This window comes from Dendrobates tinctorius, unplaced genomic scaffold, assembly GCF_039654945.1.
Source record: "Dendrobates tinctorius isolate UK_male_01 unplaced genomic scaffold, ASM3965494v1 ptg000203l, whole genome shotgun sequence".
NCBI lineage: Eukaryota > Metazoa > Chordata > Amphibia > Anura > Dendrobatidae > Dendrobates > Dendrobates tinctorius.
Genome location: NW_027361870.1, coordinates 8,778,197 through 8,791,647, shown reverse-complemented (window position 1 = coordinate 8,791,647; position 13,451 = coordinate 8,778,197). Strand labels below are relative to the sequence as shown.

At 43.9% G+C, this 13,451-nt stretch overlaps 1 protein-coding gene across 7 annotated transcripts in view; it reads right to left on the bottom strand.

Annotated features, from left to right (window-relative positions):
* Positions 1-13,451, bottom strand: part of KIF16B (kinesin family member 16B) — a 538,624-nt gene that overhangs the window by 374,437 nt on the left and 150,736 nt on the right. For all 7 annotated transcript variants that reach the window (XM_073553802.1, XM_073553803.1, XM_073553806.1 and 4 more), the window contains exon 14: positions 641-692. In XM_073553802.1, coding sequence (XP_073409903.1) covers positions 641-692 — 52 coding nt within the window. The remainder of the gene's footprint in view (positions 1-640; positions 693-13,451) is intronic.

Sequence of the window (13,451 nt, the reverse complement as noted above, 5' to 3'; positions counted from 1 at the left end):
CACACGCTCATGGCCTCACCTCCACGCTATATCCACACCGATTGGGGGGGGGGATCCCCCGGATGCCGGACCGGCCCGGCCCGCTCCCTGGTAAGACCGGGCGGCCCTCCCCGGACCCGGTCATTACCACTATGCCACCAGACGAGGGGGGAGCCGTCAAACGGAATCTCCCCCGACGCTGCTTCCGGACCGCAGCCCCTGCCGTTCCCGAGGAGACCGCACAGGCGGATGCATGGCCCGGGTAAGATCCTGCAGGATCCTGCTCCATTTGGAACAGGAAACCAAAACTGAGGAGGAAAGGCGGACCGCCCCTTTTATCTTTCCTGTAGGGTTTCCTGTTCCAAATGGGCGGATCCGATACCTCCAGTGGGTGCTGTCGTGGCGAAGAGTAAAAATTAAGTTAATTTTGCTACTATTTTCTATCTCTTGTTCATTTATGGCAAGAGGATATCCATGATTATGGCACTGGTGGCAGCCGCAGGGCAAATAATTATGAACTCTACTTGACAAAACAAAATCTCGGAGCACTCTACGACTGCTCAGACCTGCTCTTGGTAGCTGCACTAAATATTATTGCTCTTTGTCCCAAATGCTTTTAATTAAAAAGTAGACAGTAGAATACGTGACCACATCAGATTACCGATGTCTTGCTCCGATTCAGCATCCTCTCGTCCAACATATGTGCGCCCCTCCTAAAAGAAACAAAGTATTCATTTCTGATGGACAATAAACACTTACTGATGATTCTCGCAAGCTACACTGTTTGCACAATGCCGCATCTTCAAATACTTGGTATTTTTCCATTTACAAATACGGTACGTAAACGATTCACAAAACAAACTGTAAGGCTGTGTGCACACGCTGCGGATTTTGCTGTGGACCTGCTGCGGTATACAGTACCATGATTCCCTATGGGAATCAAAAACCGCAGTGCAGACGGTGCTGAATTTTCCGCGCGGATTATCTGCGGTTTTCAATCCGCAGAAAGAATTGACATGTCAATTCTTTCTGCGGATTCTCCTGCGGTTTGCCATCTCCTCCATTGAGGAGATGAAAAACCGCAGGGCAAAACCGCAGAGCAATCCGCAGGTAAAACTGCAGGTCTTTTGACCTGCGGTTTCACCTGCGGATTTTACAAAATCCGCGCGGATGAATCCGCACCTAATCCGCAGCGTGTGCACACAGCCTAAACATTATTACATAGATCTCTAAGACCTGGAGTATTTCCACTTACAAGCTCTCACTATGTTAAATATGGAATTTAAAAAAAAAAAAAAAAAAAAAACTTCCAGAACATTATAAAAAAAAAACAAAAAAAAAAAAAAACCCACATCAGCTTTTTCCTGAAGCATCTTCTGCTTAAAACAAAAATTATTATAGAAGTAACCTGGCCGTGTGCACATGCCCTCACTATAAAAAATCTGTGGCAAAATGGCTATATAATCCTTTTTTAAACCTCTCTTAACTGATATTAAAATGAGATTTTTATGAATCCATCTAGAGCAGAAATCAAATCATAAAATACTCGTCTTAATAAAATGCAAGAAAACTCCAAAAGGATTACGCCGAAAGCGCCAAAGTCCATTTTTATACAGCAGACACTAACCTCATCGGGTCCAAAAGATCTATGGAATATGAGCAATATTCATAGTGAAATCTGATAAAAGAATCTTTAAAATGTTGGATATTTAAGTTACAAGAAGTAGTCCCCTGATTATGGTTCAGTGAAGGTAACAAAAAGTAATACAGCACCTACTAATATACTAAAAAATACAAAATATCACACCAGCGCTATAAATGGGCACACAGCTGAGTTGAAAGCTGCTGACAAAACAGGCAGATACAGTGTGCTCTCTGCCAAATGGAATAGCTTAGTTACTCACCGATAACGGTGTTTCTCGGAACCCATGACAGCACCACGGAGAGAGGGGGTCCGCCCATCAAGGACAGGAACCTACAGATAAAAAGGCGGCACCTCTCCTCCGCCCCCAGTTGGTTACAGAGCATCGGAGGGTCTCCCGGTTAGTTAACAATAAAAGTATATACATAACATTAAAATATTGCAAATTATGGAGAAGCCTCGTGTCTAACAAAAACACTTTACACACATTAACTCGTGCTCACTGCACACGTGAAAGGGGAGGGAATAAGCGGGTGCTGTCATGGGTTCCGAGAAACACCGTTATCAGTGAGTAACTAAGCTATTCTCTCTCACCCATGACAGCACCACGGAGAGAATTTCAGAGATTGGTAGCTTAGGGAGGGACCACCGCCTCAAGGACCCTTCTCCCGAAGGTCAGGTCAGACGTAGAGACTAGATCTAAACGATAGTGCCTGAAAAAGGTAGGTGGTGTTGACCAGGTGGCCGCCTTACAGATCTGCTCTATTGATACCTCTGATCTTTCTGCCCATGAGGTCGCCATTGCCCTTGAAGAGTGAGCTTTTAGACCCTCCGGGATGGTATTCCCACTGGATGAATACGCCAGGGCAATCGCATCCCTTATCCACCTTGCTAGGGTACTCTTGGATGCCTTGAGTCCCTTCCGAGGTCCCTGGAAACACACAAAGAGAGACCCTTCCTTCCTACATTCCTTGGTGGCCTCTAAGTACTGAACTAGGCACCTCTTCACATCTAGGGTGTGAAATTTTTCCTCTCCCCTATTCTTAGGGTTTGGGCAGAAGGAAGGACTACTTCTTGTGATCTATGGAAGTGTGTTGATACCTTAGGTAGGTATGCTGGGTCAGGTTTTAATATGACTATCGTCCAAGATTTTAGTGAACGGGGGTATCGCTGACAAGGCTTGAATATCGCTCACTCTGCGAGCGGATGTTAGGGCCACCAAGAGTATAGTCTTTAATGACAAGGTTTTCAGGGGTGCTGACTGGATGGGCTCGAATGGGGGCCCTGTTAGGGCAGATAACACTAGGTTTAGATCCCATGATGGTAATTTCTGGGTGGTTATTGGTCTAGATCTGGCTGCAGCCCTCAAACCGTGCTACCCAAGGGTTGCCCGCCACATCCTGGTTATAAAGGGCGCCTAGAGACGCTACCTGTACCTTCAACGTATTAGTCACCAGCCCCTGTTATAACCCTTTTTGCAAGAATTCGAGAATTTTGTCGATTTGTACTCCATCCTGAACCCTTACCCCGGAGCTGGAAAGAAATTTCCTCCAAGTTCTACCATAGGCCCTGGTTGTGATCGGTTTTCTACTCTTTTGTAGCGTGGAAACCAGGCTTTCTGAGAACCCCTTCCCCCTCAGCAGTGTCCTTTCAAATTCCATGCTGTTAAATGAAAGTTCACTGCCCGAGGGTGTAACACGGGACCTTGGGACAGAAGGTCGGGGAGATCTGGTAGAACCCAGGGGTCGGTTATTGACAGTATTCTCAGCCAGGAAAACCAGGTTTTTTTTGGCCAAAACGGGGCTATCAATATCATTCGTGCCCTGTCTTCTCTGACTTTCCTTATTACTGTCAGGATGAGAATGGGCGCCGGGAAGGTATACATTAGGTCCTGTGTCCACGCAAGCATAAACGCATCCAGGGTCCGGGGATTCCCCCTGGGGTCTAGGGAACAAAATGCTTCCACTATTTTGTTTTTGTGGTCGGCAAACAAATCTATGTCCGGGGTCCCCCACATTTTTACGATCTTCCGAAAAATGGACTGTTTTAGAACCCACTCCCCTTGATGTAGCTGGGCGCGACTTAGAAAGTCTGCTGTCTGGTTCTCTACTCCCCGTATGTGTAGTGCAGATAGGGATAGTAGGTTTTCCTCGGCTACCGTGAATATTTCGGAGGATGTGTTCATTAGTGTTCGGGATCTGGTTCCCCCCTGATGATTTATGTAGGCCGCAGTCACCCGATTGTCTGAAAATATGCGGACATGATGGCCCCTTAATATCGGTAGAAAGTGTTTTAGGGCGTAGCCTACTGCCAACAGTTCCTTTTGGTTCGAGGAGGCTTTTAGTTCCTGACCTCCCCATGCCCCCTGAGCCACCCTGTTGCTCATGTGTGCTCCCCATCCCTTGGGACTGGCGTCCGTGGTGATTATGTGTGTGATATTTATCACCCAGGGAATCCCTTTGGACAGGTTGTCTCTGTTCCCCCACCAAGCTAGGGAATGAATAGTTTTGGCGTTTAGTGTGACGTGACCTTCCAAGTGACCTCCTAATGCTAACTAGTTGGTTAATACATCCCATTGGTGATCTCTCGTATGTAGCTGCGCCCACTGGACCTCTGGCAGGCAGGCGGAGAGGGACCCTAATAGCGACATTGCCTTTCTTAGCGTCATGGAAGGGTTCTGTGTCGCTCTTGCTACCATCTGAGCGATCCTCTCTTTTTTGTGATCTGGTAGGTAACACTCCTGGGTGTTTGAGTCCAGAGTCAGGCCTAGGAATTCCTGGACTTTTCTGGGCTCCAGCCTTGATTTTTTCAGGTTCAGGAGCCAGCCGAGGTTTTGTAGAGTGGCCATCACTCTGTCCCTCTGTTCCCTGCATCTTTGGGACGAGTTGCTCGCTATTAAAAAGTCGTCCAGATATGGAACTATTAGAACATCTTGTTCTCATAGGTGAGCCATCATCTCTGCTACCAGTTTCATGAAGATTCGCGGAGCTATCGAAATCCCAAATGGCAAGGCCCTGTACTGAAACTCCCTTACTTTGCCTCCTATGGAGACCGCCAGTCTGAGGTATTCTCGGGAGTCTTTGTGGATGGGGACGTGATAGCATGCGTCGCTGAGATCTAATACTACCATGAAGCAATGTGGAAAGAGAATTTTGATGGTCGACTTGAGCAACTCCATTTTGAATTTCTCGTTTTTGACAATCGTTTAGCCTCTTTAGATTTATAATTGTGCGGAAGGTACCGTCTGGTTTGGTTACTAGAAAGAGAGGCGAGAAGAACCCTCTGCCTTTCTCCCGTGGGGGAACCTCCTGGAGGACCCTTTTGTTCAATAGGCTTATGACCTCTTTTTCGAGGGCTTCCTGTTCCGACACTGATGATCTTAGTGGGGTCACTATATATTTTTGAGGTGGGAGGGAGAGAAAGTCTATTCTTAACCCTGATCGTATCAAATTTAGTAACCACGGGTTGTTCGATATTTTCCTCCAGGCTGGGAGAAAAAAGCTTAGCCTCCCTCCCACCCTGGGCAAACATTCACTTGGAGGGTTTCTTGTCTCGGGATGAGTTACCAAAGAAGAACCCCCTGTCTCTCCTTCTGTTGTCCCATTTCTGTTCTCTTGAGGGTGTCCTCAGAAAAATTTTTGTTCCAAAAGGACCTTTTAAAGCCTGTGGGGCCTGTAGGGCCTAAATTTGGGAATCCCTTCTTTTTGTCCCCCGCCTTTTCGAGGATGTCATCCAAAGTCTCTCCAAAAAGGAATTTCCCTTCAAAAGGGATGGCACAGTTTCATCTTGGTTTGTAAATCCCCAGGCCAACATTTAAGCCACAGCCGTCCTTCGGGCTGCGTTTGATAGGGCTGCCGTTTTGGATGACAACCTTACCGAATCAGCCGATGAGTCGGCTAAGAAGGCCGCCGCTCCCCTTATCACTGGAATGGATTCCAGGATCTTCTCCCTAAATGTACCTTCCCTTAGCTGTTTCTCTAATCGGTCCACCCACACCATGAGGGCTCTGGAGGTACAAGTTGCCGCTATTGCTGGCCTACAATTTCCTCCTGCTGATTCCCAAGTGCCCTTGAGGAAAGTATCAGCTTTTTTGTCTAATGGGTCCCTTAAAGTACCCATATCCTCGAAGGGGAGTGCAAATTTTTTGGAGGCTTTGGCGACCGCCACATCTAACTTCGGGGCTCTGTCCCAAGACGTGGACACCTCCTCATCGAATGGGTATTTTCTTTTAAAAGAGGGAGCCGTGGAGCTCTTCCTATCTGGTCTCTCCCATTTTTTTTTTTTTATCAGGCGCTGTACATTTTCGTTCAGCGGAAATACTCTGCGCCTCATTTGGCCTAGTCCCCCGAACATTATGTCCTGGACTGATCTATCTGGCCGAGGGTCTGCTACCCCCATGGTAGACCTTACCGCCTTTACTAGCATGTCTACCTCGTCCAGAGGAAAGCAATGCCGACCTTCTGTTTCCTCATCTGAGGATGACGCGTCGGTGCCTGAGGTATGTGATGTAACTTCCCCTGACGTCGAGGCCTCTGACTGGGAGGCTACTATTGTGTCCCTTTTCCTTCCCCTTCTTTTGTGTTTTAGGGATGAAAGGGCACTTTGAAACTCCGAACGGATTACCGCTCTTAGATCCGAGGCGTAATCCGGGGTTTCATCACAAAGAACTTCCTGAATGCAGGAATCGCAGAGATTTTTATCCCAAGCTGGTGGTAGCGGTCTGCTACAGGTGGGGCATTCCCTGTTCTTTGTTTTTTTCTTTCTTCTTTCCTGGTTCGGGAGGTGGTTTCGGATCCCTCAGGGGCTGATCCACGGAAGGTGACTTGCTCCTCGCAGTCGACTTTCTCCGCTGCGTGGAGGAGTGGCTACTGGACCGGTCCTCGCCGTCCTTTTCTTTTTTCCGGCGATGGTGGTGTTGCCTGGGCTGCTGCTGCTGCTTATGCTGCTGTATTGGCTGCTCCTCTTGCTGGTCGCTGTCCTCCATCTTACAGGACGCTTCCAGCAAGGAGTAATTGCAGCGTTCTTTTTTTTAAATTTTCCCGGCCGTGACGTCACTTCCTCTCCCAGCCTGCACCGCTCTGTGCCCCGGGGAGTGCGCAGTGCGCAAGCGTCAACCGCGGGGACCCGGAAGTCGTCTCGTCCATTTCTGGGGCAGCGCCATATTGGTACACCTCTGTACCGCGCGCTGCCCCCGTGTGTACCAGCGTCCCTCCAGCCCCATTCTCCTTTTCGGAGCAGCGGCTTGGTCCTCCCCGCCCGCTCACCCTGTACAGCCCCTCAGCTACAGCGGTGGCGGCTTCAGGCACCGACACCGCCGCGACAGGGGCCTTCCTGCTCTCGGTGTACCGGACGAGTCGGCCCTGGACTCTTCACAGGTAAGCTGCTGCCGCTGCTGCTGGTTCCATGGGTCACCCGTCAGGGACAGGAACCCAACTGGGGGGGCGGAGGAGAGATGCCGCCTTTTTATCTGTAGGTTCCGGTCCTTGATGGGCGGAACCCCTCTCTCCGTGGTGCTGTCATGGGTGAGAGAAAAAACAAAATGAATAAAGAGTTGCCGCGCTGACAACACTGTGATCAGAAAGAGTTAAGGTGTAAAACCAAATCAGCCAGAGATGGCAAATGGAGGTACTCACTGGTATTAGTACTTTATGCCGGTTTATCTCCGTTCCTCATAAAGGCCAGTGGGTGAAAAGGCTGATGAGATGCAGGGAGCGTCCTCCCGTTTGCATGGAAAATAAAACCCCTGGAGAGCGCGCCACAGTAAGCAGCAGGCAGGCTTGACCGATGGCACCGCCGTGCAGTAGCGTGGCGAGCGGGGGGCGTGTAGTGAAGCGGTGACGTCACTGGTCCGCAATTGACGGACGTGTGCAGGGGCCAATCCCGACGCGTTTCGGGGGAACCCTCCCCCCTTCCTCAAGGTATGGACACTGCACTACCGCTATCACCTTTTAACTCACCGCATACTATATGCAAATGTAGCACACACAATACACAATACTATATATAATGTTTTAAAAATTTTTATGGCTAATGAGATATATATATATATATATATATATATATATATATATATATATATATATATCTCTCTCTCTATCTATCTATATATATATATATATCTATATATATATATCTATATATATCTATATATATATCTATATATCTATATATATATATATATATATATATATCTCTCTCTATCTATATATATATATATATATATACACACACACACGCATATACACACACAGTGTGTATATATATATATATATATATATATATATATATATATATATATATATATATATATATATATATATATATATATATAGGGGGGGATTTGTTTTTATTTTAGGTTCCCCCGAAACGCGCCGGATTGGCCCCTTTATGAGGAACGGAGAAAAACTGGCATAAAGTACTAATACCAGTGAGTACCTCCATTTGCCATCTCTGGCTGATTTGGTTTTACACCATAACCCACAGTGTTGTCAGCGCGGCAACTCTTTATTCACCTACTAATATACATTATGAAATGCAAATTCACTCTTTGAGCTTCAGATTTAGCTGGAGACACAAGGAAGTTTCATCTCACAGACTCAGAGGAGTAGAAAGAGGCGTTAAAGCTTATATCATTAAAGGCAGTAACTTGCTGGAACTGTGGAGGCACCATACACCGGTACATTAAAAGTCAAATGCGTCACTGGCCAGAACTGTAGATATCCCGTGGGTATAAGGCCTAAAGGAGCTTTTACCACCATCGGCTAATATACCCTAACGAAAGTGTTTAAAATATATTAAGTTCCAGGGATTTGACCACATGTGTTGAGGATATTAGTCCTTACACTATATAAGTAGTGCTGGTTCTCCTCCTGCACGTGTTACTGGTGCCATCCTCACAGACTTACCAGTTCTATTGTTGATAAAAACGGCTGCTGGTGGAGGAACAAGTGACCAGATAAGTCCATCAGTCTCATCCAATTGAAGAGCTGCTTTTCATTTGAAGAAGCCTGATGGACAGGTCTGGTCATGAGCTCCTTCAAAAGGCAGCAGTAACAAGTGCAGGAGAAGAACCTGTGATAATCATAAATCTGTTCTCTTCATAAAGCAAAAGTAGAAAGCCGATGAACCCAATATTAATTCATCCATGTATTGTCAAAAGTACAAAGACATGCTGAGGTTCGGGTGAAACATTGCACACAGCCGTTTCCACGCGTCTCTCTTTTCCATCTTATGACCATGCATGAAGAATAAATATTGAATTTGCCAGTGGTGAGGATCGCTTTCTATATCGTGTACAGTAACAATAATAGACGGTCATCATAGTGGCCTTATTTTGTGTCTCTCATCGGCCTCCCCTTGCTTTCATTGTTCCTTGTATTTACTATTTGCTTTCACATTTTATTTTTACTGTGTATGTATACATTTGTCTGGTTTTTATTACATTAGATTAACACTTATAGGGCACACAGAAAAAGCCTAATATATCACATATTGGAAATAACTTTTTGGAATAAGGGTTTCTTTCCCTTGTCTGCAGAAAATCTGCGTCTCACGGCGAGTGATACATCATTGAGAACGGAGATAGCAATGTCAGCGTTTCCTTACTAAATTGCATATATGCTAGCGCACATGCCACAAAATTATAAAATGAATACATTTATTTAAAGATAAAAGTGGCCCCACCCCCTTTAAGTAGGTGAGTGTTATACAATGCTTCAATCTGAAATTTAAAATTTTATTTATTTTTTTTTTCAACCAGCTTAAATATGTAGAGTGCTGCTACGTTTGAGTCGAGGGGGAAAGAAAGAGGAAGCTAAATGGAAAATAATTTAAATGTAAAATATTAAATAACCGAGCTGCAGAGTTCCTACAAAAGTCTTGGAGAAATGAGGAAGTCATTTAATACATAGGAGATCAAGTTTAAAAGAAATCTGTCAGTAAAAATAAACCAGTGATATTGAAATAGACAACCTTAAGCTATGTACAGTACTGCTGGAAAGGGAGCTTCATTCGGCATACATTTGCAAAATAAGGTTTTTTTGCCTTGATTCCCCTGCAGCAATACATTGCTATAGCCGAGCTGCTGCATCTTCCAGATTCTCCCTTCACTAACAAAGAGCTGGGAGAGTTCTGATCATTAAGATCGCACCTCAAGCAAAATAGGCCGGCACGTAAGAAGCCTCAGATAAGGATGCACATTGTTATGTATAATGCTGAGGGAAAAGAAAAAAAATCTCATCTATATTAATACATTCCATTTTCTTACTCCTTATTCATTACACATTTCAGGTATTAGGACAAAATGTATTTTTTAATAGCAAAATATATTAAAGCATTGCATGGAAGGGCAAATAAATTTGCGATTCTTAATTTATAGATGGCTACTGATTTATTGATCTGAATTTCTGCCTGCTGAGAAATATTCTATTTATACGCAACCATTTTAGCTGCTCTCCCTTATCAGCGCAGGGAATAAAGAAACTTTCTGGGCAAAGTTTTGGCGATGTGGGCACTACTAGAAAATGCTTGGCTGCTGGGAGTTTCCAGATGTTTGCACTCCGCAAATTATTAAGTTTACTCTCTGCCCTAAATATAAGAGAATAGGTAAAAATCAGTTAAAGTCAAACGCAGACTTAACGACCTGAACGCCCAAAGCCCAAGAAGGTCTTACAATGTTATAGAAAGTAATCTCGTCATAAAATAGGCAGTTTTTAATAACTTCTCTGGGGCTCATTCGCATGGAAAAGAATTGCTTGCACCTCTGTAGGCAGATTTTATATGGAGGTGCATAAAAAACAATTGACGTATTCTATAAAAAAGACAAATACATTTTTTGACATGCTCCAATGGACTTCGTATGTGTAGTCATAGTCTCCGCAGAAATACTGCATCTAATGGGGAATACCTCTATCCATATGGGGTCCATATGAACTCCTAAGCATGCTTTGTGCCAAAGAGTCTTTGGTAAAGTGAAATCCTAAATTCATATGAATTGGTCACATAAACACTGGCATGTTTTACCCAGAGTCCCACCAAAAAATTTAAGTGTAGCTGTCTTTTCAGGTAACTTTTCAAAATAAGCTACAATTTTCTGTTTTTCAGGCTCTGTTTCTAATTTTTATTTCTCTTGACGAAGGCATGTGCCAAAACGCGCGTTGGGGAGGGGGCCTATCCAGGAGACCAGGAGCTGTATACACTGTAAGTTAATAATTAACCCTTACCTCACATTTTCAATTCATGTAATTACTTTTATCAGTCCTGGTCTGTATACAAGTAATTCACATATTGATACCCTCTGGTGTCTCTCAGTATCATTCTGATTTCCTATGCGGCATACCTGAGTACTGACACCTACTGGTCTTTCATGCACTGCACTTTATTTATAAATGTTTCTTGGTGCACTTTTTTTTACATAAAAGAATTTTTTCATGATGCACATTATTTATATAGGATTCACATTGCTGTTTTTCTTTTGTCCTTAATTCACTGCACAGTAGTATGTTTTTTATTGTTTTTTACTAATTTGCATATTTTTAGCACCATTTGTCGTATTGTATGCCCCTATATCTGGATAGTATTGCCCCTTTTTAGCATATACAAAATTTTAATTCATACAGTGATGGTTTCCTTAATTATTTATATTCCTGTTATACTAATAAAATTTATATTTTAATTCTGGGATTCATGGTCGGTCAATATGTGTCTTTCTCGGTGTTGTGCTTTTTGTATATTTTCGACTGTCTTAGTGTTTAACACTTATGTGTCCATTTAGTCAGCTAGCAATAAATACCACTTGGTTCCTTTATGTATTTAGAATTGCGTCTGCTGGCTATTTTACTCCTTTGTGTGTGGTTGTACTCTAAACAGAGGAAGGGATTCCAGCTCTTCATTGTGTGTACGACACAAAAAACAGTAGAACAGATAATGTGAAACTGCAGTACTGAGCTGTGTGGCTGCGAATTCAGCACTTAAAGTGGTATTGTCATGTTATGAAAATAGTATAGACAGACAGAATGAAAATAAGCAAGTTTGCAATTAACTTACTTTTTCTTTCTGCTGTCATTTTCCTGCTGTTAGAGCTTTTATCTTACAGTACAACTTGCTGCCAAGGAATGTGGCCTCCAGAGCCTGGGTATGTAAACTGTTTTCCAAATTATTATGCAAAAAGAGTTTAGGAGTGATAAGGTTAGAATTTTTTTGTTTGTCATTTAAACTTATTGATTGTGATGTGTGTCAGGGCTCTTTATATCACTGAAAGCAATTGCAGATACCTGTGCAAATTAGTTTGGCAGGTGTGTCCAAATAAAGGCAAGACTACTTAAGAAGGCTGTTCCACATTTTTAAGCAGCCTACATTTTTTGCCAAAATGGTAAAGAAAAAGGATGTGTCGGCTGCTGAGAAGCAACAAATTGTGGAGTATTTAGGTCAAGACATGACTACAATCAACATTGCCAAGACACTTCATCGTGATCATCGCACAATCAAGAAGTATGTAGCTGATTCCCAGCACACACGTGTGCGTGCTGATAAGGAAAAATTGAGGACTCTTTCCAACAGGCAATTGCGTCAGGTTAAAAGAGCAGCTGCAAAAATGCCTTGTCATAGCAGCAGACAAGTTTTTGAAGCTGCTGGTGCCTCCAACGTCCCCTGAACAACAAGATGCAGGGTCCTTCAGAGGTTTGCAGCTGTGCGTAAGCCATCCTGTCGACCACCTCTATCCACTGCACACAAGCAGAAACGGCTCCAGTGGCCAAACGATACATGAAGACTGACTTCCAAACTGTTTTGTTCACCGAGTGCCGTGCAACGCTCGATGGTCCAGATGGATGGAGTAGAGGATGGCTGGTTGATGGAGACCCCATGAAAACACGGCTAAGGCGCCAACAAGGAGGAGGTGGAGTAATGTTTTGGGCTGGAATCATGGGGAGAGAGATTGTCGGCCCCTTTAGGATCCCTGAAGGGGTAAAGATGAACTCCATAATCTATGTGGAGTTTCTAAAACAGCACTTCCTGCCATGGTTCAAGAGGAAGAACCGTGCTTTCCGCCGCAGGGGGTTGGACCAGATGGCCCAGGAGGTCCCTTCCAACTCTACGATTCTATGATTCTATGCTGCAAATAACACATCTGCATCTCTGGCTGCTATGGGCATAAAAGAGGACAAACTTAAGGTGTGGCCACCATCTTCCCCTGACCTCAATCCCATTGAGAACCTCTGGAGCATCATCAAAAGGAGTGTCTATGATGGCGGGAGGCAGTTCACATCTAAGCAACAGCTCTGGGAGGGTATTCTGTCCACATGCAAAACAATTGAAGCACAAACCATCCAAAAAGTGACAAATTTAATGGACGAGAGCATTCAGAAGCTTCTTTCGAACAAGGGGTCCTATGTGCAAATGTAACATCACATAGAATAAAGTTTTGACTTGAAAACTGTTTGATTTCATTTTGTAATAAGCTGATAATGCTTATAATTTCACAATTGACCATTTTTTTGTTCAAAATAAAAAAGGTTGAAAACTCTGCTGTGCATAATAATTTGGAACATGCACTTTGAGTGTTTCTTATTTTTAAAAATATACTGTTTTCATAGGCAGTTTGTTCAAAAACATTGCAATTATACTAGAATATTAGAGGACTGGAAAATAACAATGACTGCAATTCATACAGGTAATTTAGAGAAAATATGAGGAAATATTTTTTGCATAATAATTTGGAACACAGTGTAAGGAAGCTACATACCAGAAGAGAAGTTAACTCCTGAGATACTAGCTACCTCTCTCCAACTCACTTAAGTCTATAGAGCATTGTTCCCCAACTCCAGTCCTCAAG